The 20,583-nt window shown below is 39.7% G+C and overlaps 1 protein-coding gene and 1 pseudogene across 1 annotated transcript in view; one reads left to right on the top strand and one right to left on the bottom strand.

The window, feature by feature from the left end:
- Nucleotides 1-422: 422 nt before the first annotated feature.
- Nucleotides 423-20,583, bottom strand: part of ASXL2 (ASXL transcriptional regulator 2) — an 84,374-nt gene continuing 64,213 nt past the window's right edge. The window contains exons 10-13 of the mRNA XM_054727887.1: nucleotides 18,374-18,470; nucleotides 12,687-12,792; nucleotides 10,012-10,726; nucleotides 423-7,235 (exon numbers count right to left, since the gene is read on the bottom strand). Coding sequence (XP_054583862.1) covers nucleotides 4,770-7,235; nucleotides 10,012-10,726; nucleotides 12,687-12,792; nucleotides 18,374-18,470 — 3,384 coding nt within the window. The 3' untranslated portion in view covers nucleotides 423-4,769. The remainder of the gene's footprint in view (nucleotides 7,236-10,011; nucleotides 10,727-12,686; nucleotides 12,793-18,373; nucleotides 18,471-20,583) is intronic.
- LOC103305626 (histone H2A.Z-like) lies at nucleotides 13,965-16,360 on the top strand (annotated as a pseudogene).

A 20,583-nucleotide genomic window follows, 5' to 3' on the forward strand; every position in this document is an offset into this window, starting at 1 on the left:
GAGAAAGAAAAACCTGTTTTCCCTGGAGAGATTTCTTACCATTCTTTGTTTTAGAAGCAAACAATGAGCATGTTTGTTTTTAAAAAGAATGCACCTAGGGTTTTACTGTTTTTGTTTTACTTTCCTAGTGACATTAGGTGGTCAGGAGACAGAACAGTTTAAGGGTGAAAAGACGGACAGATGAGAGAATTCAATGTTTTTACTATAGTTCTGAAATAAATGTTACCTGGATTTATGACCAAAATGACTCATTTCACTGCCCTCTATACTCTCCCAATAGTAATATAAGGCAACTGAGGGCCCTTGCCCACATCACTCAGATACATGTCAGAACTCGAGATTCACCAAAGACTCCAGTCTTTATTTTCACTTTAATTATCTTTTACTTAATAAAATGAAAAAGAATATACGAATACACACAATCTATATACATATATTTATTGCAAATACTTAAAGTTCTTATGTAAAATGATTTTTCTATATTTGTGAAAAAATATGACTTTTTAAATGGTGTTGACACCAACTTTTCTGTACATACCCTCAATTCCAATGTTAACAATTCCTTTAAAAAGGCAAAAAGACACAAAAGTTTAGCTTTTACCAAACCAGTCTATACAAACCTTATAGCCAAAAGGAAAAAAAATAGTTTGTGGTAAATAAGTCAATTTTCCTTTAAAATAAAAAATAAACTCCAACTCCTTTATTGCATTTTTTGGAAATAATCTGAATGTCTTTAGAGTAACTTCCTTTGAAATTGTTTGTGCCTTAACAGTGAGGTCCTACATTACACATACCATATATGAGAAATTCAGTCTTCCACTGTTATTTTTTACATAGATATTAAAATATATATTACTTAAAATATATTACTGGAAAGCTATTTTTAAAATTGATCTTTAATAGTTGTATCAAATGTAAAGCATTAATAAAAATAAAGTAACCAATAATCTATGCAGCTCTTCAACTTTAGGAAATGTTTTTACCTATTGTTTTCTTTCAATAGGTATGTAGGTATTGAAACATGGTAGGAAAGATCTCTGCCTATCATCATGTTTCTCAGTCTCTTTGGACTTGTCTATAAATTGAGCTGAAAACTACCCTTGGCCAAGTTTTCACTTAGCACATTGCTGTAAATGCAATGGGGAGACTTTCCCTCCTTGTCGTGAAATCAAACTTCTAGGTTACAAAGAACAATCCTGGCACTGCTCACTGACAGTGAGTTCTAGAAATAAATAGCAGTGTAATGACCAGAGAAGACCCCCTAATCACAACAAATCATTTCACCCGAGTTTTTTAAAGGACTCTAAGGCAGAGAATGGCAATAATAAGCAATTAGGATGATGACTATCAGGTCATTAATATGTATGATTTACTCCTTCACCTGGAAGGCAATGAGGTCTTCCTTTGGCTATTTAAATGAGATAACTTCCTAAAACAACTACATCTGTGTGCCTTTCCAGCCCATGCAAGTATGCTTCTCCTACCCCAAGTAAAAATACACGTCAGGTCTGATTCTTTAAAATGTTACATGGGATACCACAGATAGCTTTAGTATCTTGAGCACAGGAGTTAAGGAATAAAAGCAGAGCAAACAACTCCAGGTTATTTGGCTTTATTCTCTCTTGAATAGGATGGAGAATTTTAGTCAAAATTCTTTAAGACTCTGGGAGCCTCTTTACTAGATGACTCAATATTCGTAAGTGAGACTGAGATGACATACCGCTAGTGCTTGCTCCCCAAGGTGACCTGCAGTGGGAGGTATCGGAAGCACACCCTGGAGGCATAATAAGCATCAGGCATAATGCCTGACTAGTCACTCAAAACAGTGCAACTTAGTATCAGAAAAATAAGCTTAGCACTTACTAGGTTGATCTGAATGGTAAAGTAATTATGAAAACCTAAAACAAAAATTGCTTTAAAGGTACTGGAGTGCCATACTTTAATAATTTAATGATTTTCTTGTTCCTTCTGCCTTATTTTCAAGATCATAATTTTCTCCTCTATTCAGTTAATGGCTTTCAACTTGAAACCACTGTTTTCAAACAAACTGATATATGGGTTGTATTCAGTTTACTACCAATCTAAGAAAACTGAACTATTCTCTCTTTTGGTCAATATTGAGGCAGTGTACCTACTTGACAATTTCTGTTTTAGGGGCAGTAATAAATGCAGGTATTTTATTAGTTGGGTATTATATTACTTCTGAAGAAAACCTTGTGAACAGTAAATCTTAGGACCATCTGCAAGAGTTAGGACCATCTGCAAGAGCGTGGGTCAAGATGAAGAGGCACAGTATGGTTTGCTCTCTAAATGAATTTGAATATCCCTGATCCTTTCCTCCTTTCCTGGTTAGTCTAGCCACCCTCAGCTTAAAGGATCCACGGAGCAGACATTTTCTATTTCAGGAAAGTTGTGAAGAAAAGCCACATTAATCAACCCCAATTGGTAACTAATTGGTCAGGTCTAAACTCTCAGCAACTTCCAGCACACAGACCAACCTCCAGTCTGCCCCTCAAGTGGGGAGCGCAGAAGCTGGGCACGGGAAGTTCTAACCGGCATTAGGTCTTTCAAGTTCCCCCCGAATTTCCCAGGGTACTGCAAGTTTGGGAACAGAACCACGGTTTCTGTTTGTTACCGGGTCTTAGCTGGAGAACTTAAACCTTATCCCTGGGTCCTTGCAGCTTTCATTTCTCTTCGCTATGTGTGTGCTGGAAGAAAAAGGGAAGTTAGAATGACATATTGTCTTGGCTGCAACAAGAACATAGATATTAGTCCTCTGTTTGCCTTGGACCACACAAAAAACAGAAGCAAAAAAATGAAAAATAGTGAAATAATGAGTCTCTTAGGGAGTATGAAAATATTAAGAGTGTATAACATGGAGGAAGGGGAAGATAGGGTAGCAGAATGGAAGCAAAGCCAAGATTATTACTGCTACTTTCTCCTAATCTGGAATGTGACTTAATTAACAAGTTTACACTGTTCTGCATGTTATAAATATCACATCCTGAATATTAAGTACAACTACAACTGTACTAGTTATAGTATTTTTACTTTACACACTTGGAATTAGAAAACTTGAAATCAATATGCAAATGATGCACGTTGACAATACCAGATATTAAAATATCAAATTCTGGTAAATGGTAGGCTTATTTTAATGTTCTTTAACCATGACCTAAATACATGTACTTGAAAATTCTTTAGTTGCTAAATACAGGCTTAAAAACACAAGGACACAAAAAAGAATAAAAACAAACAAAGTTTTAGAGGTAATTTCTCTCCTTTCTAGATGTTCCCCTAGCCCAGTGGTCGGCAAACTCATTAGTCAACAGAGCCAAGTATCAACAGTACAACGATCGAAATTTCTTTTGAGAGCCAAAATTTTTAAACTTAAACTTCTTCTAACGCCATTTCTTCAAAATAGACTCGCCCAGGCCGTGGTATTTTGTGGAAGAGCCACACTCAAGGGGCCAAAGAGCTGCATGTGGCTCGCGAGCCGCGGTTTGCCGACCACTGCACTAGCCATTTACTGAAGCCCCTTCACATTAAAAATTTCTAGTGCATAGACAGCAGAAATCCAAAACGGGACATATTTTCTAAAACAGGGAAAGTGTCTGACTTTCATTGTATGTGTGAGTGCATACATGTCTTCAAAGTAACGTATTACTCCCTACTCCTCAGATGCCTGAGAGGTCAAAATAGGTTTACCAGAATGGGCAAATGTGGCACTCATGATCTTTCTACCTGCAGCAAGAGCTGACTATAGAACATTAGGTAATGTGTTGGAAAAGAAGAGGCTGCCTTGTTTCTAATGTTAAAAATCTTTCCCAAACATCTTTGTTTCTGTACCTTTACTCCCCTTGCCCAACAAAACACGTAATTCAAATTACCCCAGCACTAACACTTTCCTGTTCATTTTATACTAGTATTTCAAACCTGTTGTAAGCTCCCATGATTAAGTACTTGGGTTATTGCTGGAACTGTTGCCCTGCCCGGGCTATGGTAACACCAGGGGCCAGAGAGGCACCGTCTCCCTGGACCACCTTCACTACCTGAGGGCAGGGGAACGGGATTAGGCAACAGCAGGGACCCACGAATTGCATACAGTGTGCTTGGCAATAGTACTGGCTTATGGAAGCCAAGAACCAAGTCAAGAGCTTTCAGAGTCTGAAGCACTCGCTGTGAAATGAATACCTTATCAAAAATTTGAACTTAAGACTCCATCTGAAGTAAAGGGACTTAGTAAACCCTGAATCCATATTCTGGAAAGGCTGGGTAATCCACATAAAACCTACAGGCAGATGGTTAAGACATAATCAGCATAAAAGGTCATTTCTCCAGACCCTTTTGTTCACGCCTTCCTCTTCCCAGCCTCTTAGGAAAGGACAGAAGGCAAACAAGCTTCCTTTCACCATGCATGGCATTAAACTTAGAGTCACATGAAGTAGGCCATAAATTTGAATTAAAAGTAATACATTATTACCTAAACACTTGGGAAAATAATGTTAAAACAAAATGTGACGTATTTACATGATTTTGTAAGTGCAAACTTGTCACAAATTCACAAAGTCTTGCTTGACTTAGACTTACTATACAAGGTGCTCTTCCTCTAAAATGTAAGATCTGTACTCTGTATACCTGATTAAGTAACATTTGTCTCTTGACAACTGAAATCTACTTGTTTATTTCTGTGATTCCAAAAGGACACAAAAACACAGCCTGTCAACCCTTCCCTCTGCCTTTTTTACAGTGTGTTCTTTCTAGTCTCGTTACCGAACAACAAGGCAGGAGACACACAGTTTGGAGGGGCCAATGCAGTCATCGTGGCAGAAGGCTCCACACCCCTTGCACATGATCATGGCTTTCAATCGGCAGTAACATTTCGAAGGCGTGTCCTCTATGCTGTTCTCTTCGGGAAATGCCTGAACAGGAATGGTCTGGCCATGGCTGCTGGGATTCATAGCTTGGCTAGCGGGGATGGTAGTGACAGTCACTGAAAAGGACATGACATCACCTACATTGCTAGATACCTGGCCACAGTCAGGCATCCCCGGTACAGCAGAGTTATGGTCCATGTCAGACGAGGTGGAGACATTGATCATGCCTCTGTAGCTGGGCCCAATCTGTGTGGGGCTCCCATACAGCTTTGGGGTTTGCAGTGGTGGGAGGAGGAGAGGCTGATGAGTGGGACTGTCTGCAGGTGGAGGAAGAGCAGTGGCACTGAAAACCTCGGGGCTGCTATGCATTGCCTTACCTCTCACTGCATGAGCCATCTGCTGCTGTGCTGCCTGAATAAGATCTCTGGCTAGGGTCTTTTCATCAAATGTTTGGCCTCTAGTGAACAGATAATTCTCCTTGTTTAAAGCGGTTTGCACTGGTGTCTCTACCTTCACATTCTTTTTAGCTAAACAATCAGTGGATAGGGTTTCTCTACTGTGGGGTCCTGAACTTGCTTCACACTTGCCAGAACCCTGGGAAGCCTGGGGCTCCTCCTTCACCATGGCCGATTCTTCTTCATCAGCAGTACTTTCCTCATCAGTGTCTTCTTTGTCGCTGCTATTATCTCCTGTTTCATTTTTACAGTCTGTATATCCCATTTTCAAGGCTTCAGTGGGGCTACTTAGACAAAAACGATCTTCTGGGTTTACAGAATGGGTCCTCCTAAAGCTCTCCGAACCCCGGCCGTAGGTGGAAATGTTAAGTAAGTAGTGACCTGCCATTGCAGGCTTCGAAGTCCTTCTGCCAGCAAAGCCCAGCATGAACCGCTGGCTTGTGGAGATGTCTTCTAACTGGAAACCTGAGTGACTGAAGTTGAACTGGGAGGGCTGCACAAATGAGAGAACATTATGCCTCTGAATATGAACCCTCTGGATGAGAGTCTGAAGGATCTGATCTTGGGTTGTTTTACTTACTCCTTCTTGGTGTGGGTCAATGCTAGAGTCCCTCAGATCCTTACCTGAAAAGAGCTGAAGGGGTCTGGGAACCTGGGAGAGATGCTTACTTTGCAAGGTTTTACCCAGTTGCTGTATAGCTGGATGAGAAGGCCTCTCATGAACTTCCTCTCTGGTGCTATTTTCTGTTTTGTTGGTGCCTGTGGGTGCTCCTATCCCTATTTCCTCTTTTGCAGTCAGTGGAACAGTTTTCATTTCAACTTTGGTGAGTGGTTTAGGCAGAATTTGCTCCATGGGAACATCTTTGCCCTGGAGCAGCTGAGTGACCAGAGGATTATTAGCAGGGATACTTGAGCTTGGCCGTGAAATGGGTCCATTCATATTTGAAGAAGTTCCTGGAGTTTTAAGGCTAGAAATTGCTGGCAAAGTGCTTGAGGATTGAACTGGTCCGGGAGGTGCTACAGTTCCACTGACCTGGGGTATGGAAAGCTTTTCTAAAGTGGCAGCTATTAATAAAGATGTTAAAGGGGAGGAAGTCATATCCACTGAAGCCCTGGCAGTAGTCTCTGCTGAGGCTGAAGTGTTTGGTGTATTCTTACTACAACCTGCTTTGGGATCAACTGTGCCATCAGCTGCAAAATGAACAGGTGTAGCACCTGAGATTAGAGCAGGACCTGCTGGAGCAGAAGGTAACTTCTCCTGCCTGCAATGACTGGGCCCTTGTGGGTGGCTAAGAGAGGCCACTGTGGCTGTTGCCCTGGTGGCATTCAGTTTCTCAATATTCAATTTCCCTACAGTTGGTGGGGGTGGGTTAGTGTGAGCTAGTGATGGGACACTTGTGCATGCTCCACTGATGGCAGATGTTGGAGGCACTGAGGGGGTTTGCTGTAGTTGTGCTCCAGAAACACTAAGAGGCTGTGGCTGGCCTGGGGTGTTGGTCTCAGATTGGGGCCGAGTCTCTGAACCACAGGGTAAAAGCTCTCTCGGACTTCCCCTGCTTCCAGTTCCTGCCAGTTCCAGTGTGGGGCCCTTTCCAGTTTCTCTGACTCTGTCTGAGTCTGGATTCCCTCCTCTAGCAGTTTTCCTTTCACCACCCTCTCCTGGGCCTTGTCCACCCCCTGGGCCAGGTCCTGGAATGGTCCCTCCAACTGAGGCGGCGGCAGCAGCTGCGGCGGCAGCGGCAGCTGCTGCCCTCTGTGCTTTGACCAGCTGGGCTTTTGCTTTGATGTCGGCAAGAGTTCTGGCTCCTGTTCTGTTAGGACTAGTGATGGAGACTGGAAAACGAGCCCTGGGAGAGACCTGCGATGTAGGAAAGAGCATGGGGGAGATTCTGGAGACCGGGATCTGAAAGAAGTAGGGGAAACAACAGAGTTTAGTTTCCATTGACAAGAACAACAAACGTTATTAACATACTTTTAGAATAGGATGAACACTACAACACCTGTGACAAAGATGGGAAGTTTCTGATGAGAGACCAAATCATGCAGACAGCAACACAATTTTTATATACATTTATAACATCTGTAATAAAATTCCAATTTTGTTTTTCTTTTTTTTCCAATTTTGTTTTTCTATATAAATTTTGTTTAAAAGGTATTTTGTTATAAATGACTTTAAGCTTTGTCTAAGAAAGTAGGATTTGAAATAGAGTCTAAGGTAAAATTAGAGTTACTAAAGCAACTTCTGGTACAAATTCTTTTTTGGGGGGATGAAGAAGGAGAAGAAGGTAAAAGGAAAAAAGTTAAATAGTATTAGCTTGGTGACAATGGATTTAAGTTTTCAGCATTGAGCCTCTTTGGATTAGCAAACTATGATGTAATTCAGCCTCTTTACAGATTAGGAAATAGAAAGGATGGATCTCACCAAGTGTCATTGATATAAAGTAAAATCTAAACATAACTCAGCTCTCAGGTCTGGAGATTAGTTCTGATTAACATTCATTAAAAAAAGGTTTCTAGCCCTAGCTGGTTTTGCTCAGTGGATAGAGCGTCAGCCTGTGGACTGAAGGGTTCCAGGTTTAATTCTGGTCAAGGGCACATGCGTGGGTTGCGGGCTCGATCCCCAGTAGGGGTCATGCAGTAGGCAGCCAATCAATGATTCTCTCTCATCATTGATGTTTCTATCTCTCCTTCTCTCTCCTTTCTTCTCTGAAATCAATAAAGATATATTTTAAAAAAAAGTTTCTACTATCTTTATAAGAATAGTAAAAATAATAATCGTATAAATAAGAATATCTGGCAAAGCATGACAGAATATGTTAGTGGTAGAAAATTGTCAAAAATAAGGAGAGATTCCTAAGTAATAAAACCATAAATGGTAAAAATAAAAAGTAATGAGGAACATCATACTTTTAGTAATAAGAGGCAAAATGAGAAACAGAAGTCATGTGGTACATGATATGGGTCAAGTACTAGTAAATGAATGCTTCCACAGGATATTTCCTGACAGAAATAACTTTGATTCACCTAAGTTAAATAAAAGAGGGGAGAGGGGAAGCAGTATTTCTATATGGCTTATTTTTCTACTTATATCCTAATGTGAAAAAAGAGGGGAGAGGGGAAGCAGTATTTCTATATGGCTTATTTTTCTACTTATATCCTAATGTGAATGAATACCCAGTGTCTGGGCTCATAGTAGACACAATGGTATTAATAAATGCTATTAATAAAAATATAATAAATATTATGTATTAATTAAATAAATGAAAGGACTGCAAACTAATATTAAGCACAAGCCCAAGAATTAATAAACCTTTAAGTTAAAAGGTTTATTAGAAATGTATTTGGGTTTTCAAAGGTAGACTACTGATTAGATGGAGTCTTTATATACTGAGAGACACTGCTATAAGAATGTGAAAGATTTGACAGATAGAAATATAAGGTTAAAAAAGAAATTAAGACATATCCTAAGCAGAAGAGCTTAGCAACACTATGCCATCTTACCAATGTCCTTCAAGTAACCAGTGGTGACTCATGGTAGCCACACATTTCCTTTAAAAGGATGGACTAGCCCAGCCAGTGTGGTTCAGTGGTTGAGCATCAACATATGAACCAGGAAATTACGGTTCAATTCCCAGTCAGGGCACATGCCTGGGTTGTGGGCTCGATTCCCAGTAGGGGGTGGGGGGATGTGCAGGAGGCAGCCGATCAATGATACTCTCTCATCACTGATGCTTCCATCTCTCCCTTCCTCTCTGAAATCAATAAAAATATATTTTTTAAAAAAAGGATGGACTAAAGATAGCTCTAGAACCACACATCACGTAAGTTATAGTAGTAAGAAAAAGGCCAGGGTACACTTAAGTATCATGGCTTTTGGTACAAATATATGATCTTTGGGTCACACCAATGGCCTCATGTTTATCATTATACTTCTTACTAGAGGTCCGGTGCACGAATTTGTGTATCAGTGGGGTCCCTCTGCCTCGCCTGCGGGATCGGGCCAAAACTGGCTCTCCAACATCCCCCAAGGGGTCCCAGATTGCGAGAGGGTGCAGGCCAGGCCAAGGGACCCCACAGGTGCATGATCGAAACCGGGGAGAGACGCAGGAGGTTGGCCAGCCGGGGAGAGACCACGGGAGGACTCCAGGGTCATGTCCCATCCATCTTGCTCAGTCCCGATTGGCCAGACACCAGCAGCAAGCTAACCTACCCGTCGGAGCATCTGTCCCCTGGTGGTCAGTGCACATCATAGCGACTGGTCAACCGGTCGACTGTCTGCCCCCGTTGGTCAGCTCACGTCATAACGAGTGGTTGAGCGGCCTTAGCATATCATGCTTTGATTGGTTGAATGGCCAACCAGTCGACCAGACACTTAGCATATTAGGCTTTTACTATATAGGATTTTGCCACATGAGACAATAATTTCCATAACTGTCTTAAAATACAAAAGTAGCCATCAGATATCCATGTACCTTAGTCAAACAACAAAGATCTGTAGGAATGTAGTCTAAATAGCGGTTTATTGACAATTTTACTTATATAAGACCACAGTTGTCGTATATGAATATATATAACTGCTTCTGCATTAAAAAATACCAAATTACTTCAAATTTGGTAGGCACGACCAAAAACTTAGTGTTCAGGCCACCTCTCTCTTTCAGTTTGGTAAATTCTCTTACCTTGAGAGGTGGTACTTTTCGCACTTGGATCCTGTCCCCTCTGCTGAGAAAGGGCTGTGGAGAGACTTGAAATGGCTGCTGGTGCTGGCGATTCTCAGTGACACGCGGCCTTTTCTCCCAGCTTGTAGGGGCCTCTTCTTGGGTGAGAGATTTCCTCTTGAGGCTTTCTGGGCTGTGATCAACCAGAGCTGATGAAGACTCTTTCATAGTGGCCTCCTGTGGACCTGCTTCTGTTATGGGCTTCATTATTGGTTTCTCTACTCCAGGACTCTTGGGTTTGCTTGGAGACTTAACTGAAGCTTCTTGGCTTTCATTTTTGTTATAATTAGAAGCTGTAGTGAGATGATTCTCTTTCTCAGATTCCTGTTCAGCAGAGGCAACTGGCTTCTGCCCCAAGACATCCTCATCCTTTGGGCACTTGCTGGGAAGAATGCTGCGAAGCTCATTTGTTTCGCTGGGAGAGGAAGGAAGGGGCTCTGTGGATTCAGGGTTTGGCTGCACCTTATCTTGGCTTTCGTGCTCCTCTTTTCTGACAGGGGACGGCATATGCACCACCTCTTCTTTAGACTCTGCCTGGGGAATTACAGGGATTACACTGACAGGAGAGGCCTCTGAAGGAAGCATGGATTTTGGTTGCTCAGCTGAGGGTTTCTTTACTTTAGGATCGCTGGGTGAAGCTGTCAATTTCTTTGAATCCTCAAGGCTCAGGCCGGAACTAAAAGGTGGAAGAAAGAAATACTCTAGTTGAGAAATGGCCCATGTTATTGAAAGCATTATGAGATAATGGTATATGGCAACGCCTAGAAGAACCTGATGCATAATAGGTATCCTTCCTATAATATCTTCATCATCATCAGTATTATTATTATTATTACTGAAAGTTCTGGAGCCAGAGTGCCTGGATTCAAATCTTAGCTCTGATACTGACTAGCCATTTTATATTAAGTAAGTGACTAGACTTCTGTACCTCAGTTTCTTCAACTGTGCACTGAGCTTAATCATTTGATAGCATTGCTATGACCATTAACTAAGTTAATGCATGTAAAATACTTAAGATTAGTACCTAGCCCATAATAAAAGTTCAATAATGTTCATTATTATTATTACTTCCTGTTATAAAGGGGCCACACTGTCTAGAGACATGCATCACGGACTATCCTCAAGGGAAGTGAAAGAAGGCCAAGACCCACACACCCTGAGATTGTGGGTTTAGACTGGATCAACTCTGCTCTGCAGTATCTATAGAAAGACTAGCCCCTAAAACCTGAGACCCTAAGGAGATAATAGGAGAGTTGGCTGTCAATGTTCTCCAGAGGATGAGAATTACAATTCTGAGTTTTTGGAAAGCCTATTTAATTTACTTGATATAGCTCTATAATTCTGATATCCAGTGCCTCTGAGCTATCCTGGGAGTGAGTGAAGGCCAATTGGGACTTCCATAGTGTGGCGTGGCTAAGAACTAGGCTACTCTGTAGGGGTCACTAGGGACTCCTTCTAATGTTTTAGAATGTTGTTTAATGGGAAGCACTGGTGGTTCAGTGGTAGAATTCTTGCCTCCCATTTGGGAGACCTGGATTCCATTCCTAGTCTATAGGTTCAGTTTCTGGCCTATATATTCTAGAATATTGTTTAACAGGCAAAAACAAGGCAACCCACTTTGGTGACTTCAAATAATCGGTACTGTACTTCTGAGATGAAATGGCTAAGGACAAAACTGGACAGTAATAAAAAACAGCCCTTCTATAAAAGCTGGCAAAAAGAGCTAAATACTGAAGGATCCACGAACTACTGTAATGCTCTATCTGCCTAATGAGGAGAGAGTGAACAATATTTATGGAATACCTGGTATCTGTGATAATGGTCTAAATGTATACATACCATCATTTCTATAGAACTCAAAACTCATACCAAGAATATAGAAAAATCAGTATATGAGACTCTTAATCCTGACAGGAATCATTTCCTAAATGAATATGAAGATGTCAATAGACATTACTTGGAGATAAGGAAGAAAGCCAATAGTTCTCAAGCTGTGGTTATGGAGTCTCCTTAAGGGTTCCCATTAGGTATGCAAAAGAAAGGGAAATTAACAAATAAGACTGGGTGTTCAATCCTATTTCAAACAATACAGCTCCATTTTCTCCTATTTCAATGTCCCCCATTAAGACTTCATCTGGATTTTTTATTAGAAAAAAAACTGATTTAGACTACAGCTTCTTGAGAACAGGATTTATATTTTGTTTCAGAGTGCCTTCTACAGAGGAGAGGCCGTTTAATTAAACATTGGATGTAACAGTCCTTATTAGAGGATCCCTAGAATTCTTTAGTGGTTCATATTGTGGAATTAAAATTAATTACTGTATGAACTATATAGAACTTCAGTATTTTTATATTTTATAAAGATACTGGAAGAAAAGCCTCTACTTAAAGAAAGAGACTTTAATTCAAGATCATTAAAATCTTTTTTTTTTTTTTAAAGAAACCATCCCAACCACAATGGTAATGTTTTAAGAGTTAAAGATTATGACTAATCCAACTCTGTGTACTTGAGAATCATAAGAGAAAAAAATTTTCTCAGTAAAGAATTGTGAAAATATAGAAGGAAATTAAGGACTACATTTTCTGGGAAGGTAATAAGATGAAGCACCACATGACAGAACCTATCTTGATATTACCTCTGACCATAGTAGCTTTCAAAGAATTGCTCTTTCCACGGCTCTACTTTTTTCTCCTTCTCAATTTCTTGTCGAATTCTCACCTGCATCTCAGGTGTAAACTCACCTATAAATGTAAAAAAAGATATTCAATAGATATGCTGTTTGCCACTTTTAAATATTTGTAAGTCATGAAATACTCATGAAGGAGTCAGAATAGAGTTGAAAGCAACAAAAATGTGCCCCAATTCCTCACTGTAAGAAAGTACCCAAGTGCCATTAAGAGCAATAAAAATACGTGCACACCACTCCATGTAGTTTTCAGTACGCAGCCAAGGCCAACTGGGCCTCTTCTCTGGACTTTCCTTGTAGTACCTTGCTCTTGCTCCAAACATATTTTCCCTACAGATTTCTTTTATCACGAACCTTGAATCTGTGATTGCTTTCCACTAGAAAAATGCTCATGAGTTTTCAGTAAATAATGCCACTGAGCATTTTATTATTTTAAAGTTCTGTTTTTTCAAGGCAACATGTGCTTTAGGTTTTTTATCTCTAACTGCATAATGAACAGCTGTGGCCATTAGAGGCATTTGAGATTCCAGTAAAAACGTATGAAGTTACTTTGGAGTTGTCAGTTTTCTAACTGTACCAGTTTATTGCCCTAGAAATGAGACATGCAAGATGCCAAAGACCAGCTCTGCATATGCCCTTTATTTGTATCTACCAACTACCTCAATCCTTCCCACTTCAGCAGAAAACAGTCAATGTGCTTGGTAGGCCATCTTCAAACTCATGGCTCAGAAAGGCTTCTCCCTTTTATACTCTAACTAGTGGCACGGTGCACGTATTTGTGAACATTGAAAGGAAATTAATTAGAAGAAATAATTTAATGTCACTATTCGCCCTTTCTCTATAATAGAAGTGTCAACCAAATTCACGATCGACAATGACAGATCGAAACACATGCGTGCGATTGGTGCCAGTGAGAGCTTTATATGTATCACACATGCACAAATCAATGTTTATTTTTAAAATGCCAGTGCGCGTCCTATGTATCGGCTGGTCGGTCAGTCAGATGGACGTATGGTAGGTACGTAGCCTATTATATAGGTAGATACTCAAGACACTGGGAAATAAGAGGTGGAAATGGCAGACTTTAAAACCCTCTGGGAGTAAGAAGAGGGAAAGAAGAAGTTTTAGAGGATATTGAAAATCACAATCCTGAGCATGTGAGTAGAAAATGAATTTGGCTGTCAGAATCCAACCCAGACATTGTGCTCTTTTGTTGTGTCTACTGTGCATAGTAAAAAAAGGAGTAAAAGAACTGAATGTATTGAACTCTGTTGACATGTGTATAGGGTTCAGTTTCTGCTGCTCAAAAAATATAATCTACTAGAGGCCCAGTGCACAAAATTTGTGCACGAATAGGGTCCCTAGGCCAAGCCAGCGATCAGGACTGATCAGGGCCTTCCTTCCCTGGCTGCCGGCCCGGGCCTTCTTTTATTCCGCACCACACCCTGGTGGTCAGCACATATCATAGCGAGTGATCAAACTCCTAGTCTCCTGGTCAAACTCCCAAGGGAACACTTTGCATATTAGCCTTTTATATAGATAGATAGATAGGTACAGCAGTGATGGTTCATATGAAAAGAAAAAAAGTAACACTGATAATCAAGTATCACTGTTAGTAACACCTGCTTTAAAAAATAGGGGATTGAATGTCATAGATCTGTCTCCAAATTATTCTTCAAGAAAGGCACTGGTAATGGGTTGTTTTAAAGTGCTTGTATGATTTCAATTCTTTCAGAAAAAAAGGGGGTCTCTGCTCATGGAAATCTTTAAGAAAGATTAAGTACCAAATTAATCAGCAAGGGATCCCTTCAACACAGAATTTGTTCTAAAATGAAAAACAGGTCAGGAAAAACCAACAATTGCAGTGAACAATATCGATATTAATTAGCTGGTCAATTAATTCTAATTGTCAATGATCTGACAAAAAGTATGCAATGAATAGCATTTTTAATGCTCTCCTGAATAAATGTATTTGTTTTAAAGCTTTTCATTCTTGCTTTAATATAAGCAGTGGTTTTTAATAATGGCCAGATAGTAGAATCACTTTGGGAAAGCTTAAAAAGAGGTAGATCCAAGATGGCAGCAGAGAAGGTGGAAGTTACAGTCACCTCTTCCCAGGACCAAACTGGAATTGCAATTAAAATACTATAGAGCAATCAACCTAAATAACCATAGACTAGCTCAAGAGAAGTCTCATAATCAAGGATATACAGAAGAAGCCACATCGAGACTGGTGTGTGTGTGTGGGGGGGGGGGGGGGGGAAGCAGACTTGAAAAAACAACAACAACAACAAAAAACTGGCCCCATTCCCATAGGGGTTTCCAGAGGTTTATCTCAGCTGCAAAGGTTCCCCCTGAGAAGTATGAGGTCTCAACCCCAAGCCAGGCTCCCCAGCCCAGAGAACCAGAGCCAGGAAGAGGTGCCCACATAACATCTGGCTATGAAAATCAATGGGGATTCTGTCCACCAGGGAGAGAGACGGTGTCTGCTAGAGACACAGGTGTGCTCTTAAAGGGCCAATGCACAAAATCTCATTTGCAGTCATCGCTCTGGACTCAGGCCTCAGAGGAAAGTGGAACATACTAGAGTCACATGAGGAGAGAATGGGCTTTGTGGCTCTGGGGAGAGAGCTGAAGGGACAGCTGCCATGATACCTGTGCTGAGACATAAAGATAGTCTATTCAATAAATGGTGTTGGGAAAATCAGGCAGATATGTGCAAAATAATGAAACCGTACCACCTTCTTACACCATACACAGAAATAAACTCAAAATGGCTTAAAGACTTAAATGTAAAACTTTAAACCATAAAAATTCTAGAAAAAAACATAGGCAGTAAAATTTCAGACATTTCATATAGCACAATTTTTTCTGATATATCTCCCTGAGCAAGGGAAATAAATGAAAAAAATAAACAAATGGGACTACATCATACTAAAAAGTTCTTGCACAGCAAAGGAAACTATCAACAGAATAAAAAAGACAACCCACTGATAAAGTGTTAATGTCCAAAATTTATAAAGAACTTATACAACTCAACAGCAAAAAAACCCATTTTAAAAATGGGCAAATGAGTTTAGATTGAGGTGCAGTGGAGTAGGAGTGGAATCTCACTGGGTGCCTTACTAGTCTTTTCTGTGCTTTGCTTGTTTGAGCTTCAGCAGAATTCGAAATGGCTCGCGGTAAGACTGGGAAAGACTCCAGAAAGGCCAACCAAGACAAAGGTGGTTTCCAGCTTGCAGACAGCCGGCTTGCAGTTTCCGGTGAGCTGTATTCATCGATACCTGAAATCTAGGATGACTAGTCATGGACGTGTGGTGCAACTGCTGCTGTGTACAGCACAGCCACATTCTGGAGTACCTCGATGCAGAAGTACTTGAATTGGCAAAAAATGTATCAAAAGACTTAAAAGTGTATTACTCCTCATCATTTGCAACTTGCTATTCGTGGAGATGAAGAACTGGACTCTCTCATCAAGGATACAATTGCTGGTGGTGGTGTCATTCCACACACCCACAAATCTGATTGGGAAGAAAGGACAACAGAGGACTGTCCTAAAGGATGCCGGGATTTCTTATTATCTCAGGACTCTAAATATTCTAACAGCTGTCCAGTGTTGTTGATTCCAGTGGACTTTATCTCTGTGAAAAACACAATTTTGCCTTTTTGTAATTCTATCTGAGCAAGTTGGAAGTTTAATTAGCTTTCCAACCAACCAATTTTTTAAAATGTTTTTACCGATTTGAGAGAGAGAGAGAGAAACATCAATGAAAGAGAAACAGAGACTGGCTGCCTCCTGCACACCCCCTACTGGGGATCGAGTCTGCAACCTAGGCATGGGCCCTGACTGGGAATCAAATCAGCAACTTGTGATGCTTGGGACAATGCTCAATCAACTGAGCCACACCAGCCAGGCCAACCAACCAACCAAATTTCTGCATTCGAGTTTTAACTATATTTAAGTGCCTAGTGGGTTTTGGTTGAGCTATTTTTTTTAAAACTATTTGTATTTTAGTCTCATCCAAGAATATGTTTTTATTGATTTGAGAGAGAGTGCAAGGAGAAGAGAGAAACATAGATGTGAGAAAGAAATATTGGTTTAAAGGCACATGTGATGCCAAAGTTAATAGTAATAAACATTTGGTTTTATACAGACATTATTTCCACTCCAGTGGATAAGCTCAATAAAGGTCATATCCCCCTCAAAAAATGTTTTAAAAAGGGCAAATGGCTTGAAAAGACACTTCTCCAAAAAGGACATATAGATGGGAAATATATACAATAAATTAAATAAATAAAAATTTTAAGCCCTGGCAGGCCCAACCAGTGTGGCTCAGTGGTTGAGCGTCAATCTATGAAGAAGGTGCGGTCCACTATTTCCACTCCTGGTCAAGGTACATGCCCAGGTTTCAGGTTTGATACCAGTGGGGGGGGGGGCATACAGGAGGCAGCTGATCAATGATTCTCTTTCATTAGTAATGTTTCTTTCTCTCTCTCTCTCCCTTCTTCTCTGAAATCAATAAATATATATATATATTTTAAAAGCCCTGGCAGAGTGGCTCAATTGATTGGAGTGTTGTCCCACACACCAAAAGATTGCAGGTTTGATTCCCGGTCAGGGTATGTATAGGAGGCAACTGATCGGAATTTCTCTCTCACACCGCTGTTTCTCTCTCTCTCCTCTCTTTCTCTCTAAAAATCAATTTAAAAAACAACAACAACATATCCTTTAATCAGGTGAGGATTAAAAAATATAATTAAAAAAATAAAACATTAAAAAAATTGTTTTACAGAAAGAAATGCTAAAGCTCAAGCACCATCCTAGATTAATAAAAACAAACTCATTAGAGTGGGTCCTAGCCATCAGTATTTTGAAAAACACCACAGGTGACTATAATGAGCAGCCAAGGTTAAGAACCGCTAATATGACTGATACTGTGTGCTGTCCAAATGCAATAAATCAATCCCTCTTTTATACTTTATAAGTTACTCTCAGTAACTTTGTTAGATCAGAATTAAAAGCAAGGCATACATGGTAAACCAGTGACCACAGGCAGCAATTCTAAGTCATAATCTATATTTATTAAAATGCTCTGACTGCTACTAAACTGTACACTTCTAATGGTAAGTTTTACAGTATGTAAACATTTTTTAATAATGCTGTTTTTTAAGAAGTTCTTAGTGATTCTTTTCACTGTTAGTTTTATTGAGGTTGGGCAGCAATAAACAGGTTATCTCACTGCTTACCAAACCATAATTCATAGCATCATAAAATAACTCTAATTCTATACTCTACTTTTAGGGAGCTTATTAGAATTTTAATTTGAATTCACCTACAATTACTGAATCAGAATGACTGGGAATAGGGCCTAAACATATGTACTCTTCAGTTTCCCAAGTGACTTTAAACCCTTAAAAGAAACATATTGTTGAACTCTACCTGGAGCCAAACCTGAATACATAAGTTCCTGATAAAAGTCTAGCAATGTATTTCACAAAAGACAGCTAGTTTTACCTTATGAAAATACCCTGCCCTTTGCCTTCCAAAATTGCTCAAATACCCTCTGAGGTACCAATATGCCCTCAGAGTGGCTCGAAGTGCATACACATGCCAGGAGACAAGGTAGAACACTTACCTTCTGAGAGTCTTTCCTTCCAGCCTTGGGCTGCTGAAGTGAAGAACTCATTGTTAAGGGCTGAACCATTTAGCTTCATCAGACCATCTGGACCAACCTGGGTCAAAGAGTAAGCAAAGGAAAGCTTACAAAGAAAGCCAAACGTTTCATGTGGAATATGACTTTTTTTTTTTTTTTTTAGGAAAGAATGTATGTACATTCAATTTTATAGAAACATGACTATATAATATTATGCTGCTTATTATGGACACTACTGTTATAAAGTAATCTTTTTTCTAAAAAATTGCCCTAACCGGTTTGGCTCAGTGGATAGAGCGTTGGCCTGCAGACTGAAAGGTCCCAGGTTCAATTTCGGTCAAGGGCATGTACCTTGGTTGCGGGCACATCCCCAGTAGGGAGTGTGCAGGAGGCAGCTGATCGATGTTTCTCTCTCATTGATGTTTCTAGCTCTCTATCCCTCTCCCTTCCTCTCTGTAAAAAATCAATAAAATATATTTAAAAATAAAAAAAAAATTTATTTCCTTTTTACCTCTTTTCCCTTCTTCCTCTCCTTTCAATTCCATTCCCCACTGATTAATTATACTAAAAAGAAAACATCTGCAAACAAATAAATTCATAAGTAAGAGTTTTTCTTCTGAGAGGTTTATTATTTGTTTTATAAAACTGTGACAAAGTTACATACACTGTTCTTTTTTTTTAATATATTTTATTGATTTTTTACAGAGAGGAAGAGAGAGGGACAGAGAGTCAGAAACATCGATGAGAGAGAAACATCGATCAGCCGCCTCTTGCACACCCTCCACCAGGGATGTGCCCGCAACCAAGGCACATGCCCTTGACCGGAATCGAACCCGGGACCCTTCAGTCCGCAGGCCGACGCTCTATCCACTGAGCCAAACCGGTTTCGGCACATACACTGTTCTGAATCTCACTTGGTTCAGGAATACATTGTGGAAGTCTCTACAAGTCCACTGGTACAGTTTTAGCAACTTTGTAAAACCTGCATATGATTTCATTGTATAATGCACCTCAATTCATTTACCGATTTCCTATGCATATACAAATACTTTGTTTCCCATGTTTTCCCATAATCAACAAAACTGCAATATGCATTCTGGTAAAGATGAATATACTAGTGCTTTTATTTCTGTGGGATAGGTTCTGAGAGCAAAGAAATATTTATGTGTTATTAGATATTATTTTCTAAAAAGGCTAAAACAATTCACATTTCTACTAGAAATATATGAGTATACCTTTTAACCTGTAAACAATAGATATGAAGATGCTAATTTTTGCCAACCCAATGGGTTTGAAATGGTAAAAATTTCCTTTATCCGCCAAAACCGGTTTGGCTCAGTGGATAGAGCGTCAACCTGCAGACTTAAGGGTCCCAGGTTCGATTCTGGTCAAGGGCATGTACCTTGGTTGCGGGCACATCCCCAGTGGGGGGTGTGCAGGAGGCAGCTGATCGATGTTTCTAACTCTCTATCCCTCTCTCTTCCTCTCTGTAAAAAATAAAAAAATTTCCTTTATCCTACCTAGAATGTTGTGCATCTTTTTGTACTTTCATTGAATATTTTTATTTGCCATCTTGTAATATGCCAATTCCTATTATTTGCTCATTTTTCTATGAGGCTGCTTATTTTTATTATCAACTTGTGAGAATCCTTTACTAATTATAGTAAAACTGTCACGTCAAAAATATTTCACCCAATCTGTCTGTCTATTGACTTGATTTGTGATGTCATGATGTCTTGCCAAAGGTTTTAAGACTCTTCTTTATATTACAGATTTTTTTATTTCCTGTCCTGGTTTAAAAGCACAAAATCTCATTTAAGGGCATAAAACATAGTATCTAAAAAAAACCTGGATGGAAAAACTTAATAAAACTGCCATTCTCCCCAAAGTTAATATCTATATTCCTATAAGAATCCCCATGCAGATTTTCTTATTAATAAAATGACCTTAATATTCACATGGAAAAAAGTAACAAAATTGAGAGGGGGGAAATTGCCTTTTCAATTGCACCTGTAAAGTACATACCACATGTAAATATATAGAACATATAACACAAATGGTATTTCAAACTGTAAGAAAAAGATGGTTATACAAGTATGTAGTTTTGGAACAACTGGTTATCTATTCAGTAGAAAATAAAGTTGAACCCCAATTTTGGGGCAATACAAAAATAATTCTAGATGAATTAAAAA

Source organism: Eptesicus fuscus, chromosome 16 (genome assembly GCF_027574615.1).
Source record: "Eptesicus fuscus isolate TK198812 chromosome 16, DD_ASM_mEF_20220401, whole genome shotgun sequence".
Taxonomy (NCBI): Eukaryota; Metazoa; Chordata; class Mammalia; order Chiroptera; family Vespertilionidae; genus Eptesicus; species Eptesicus fuscus.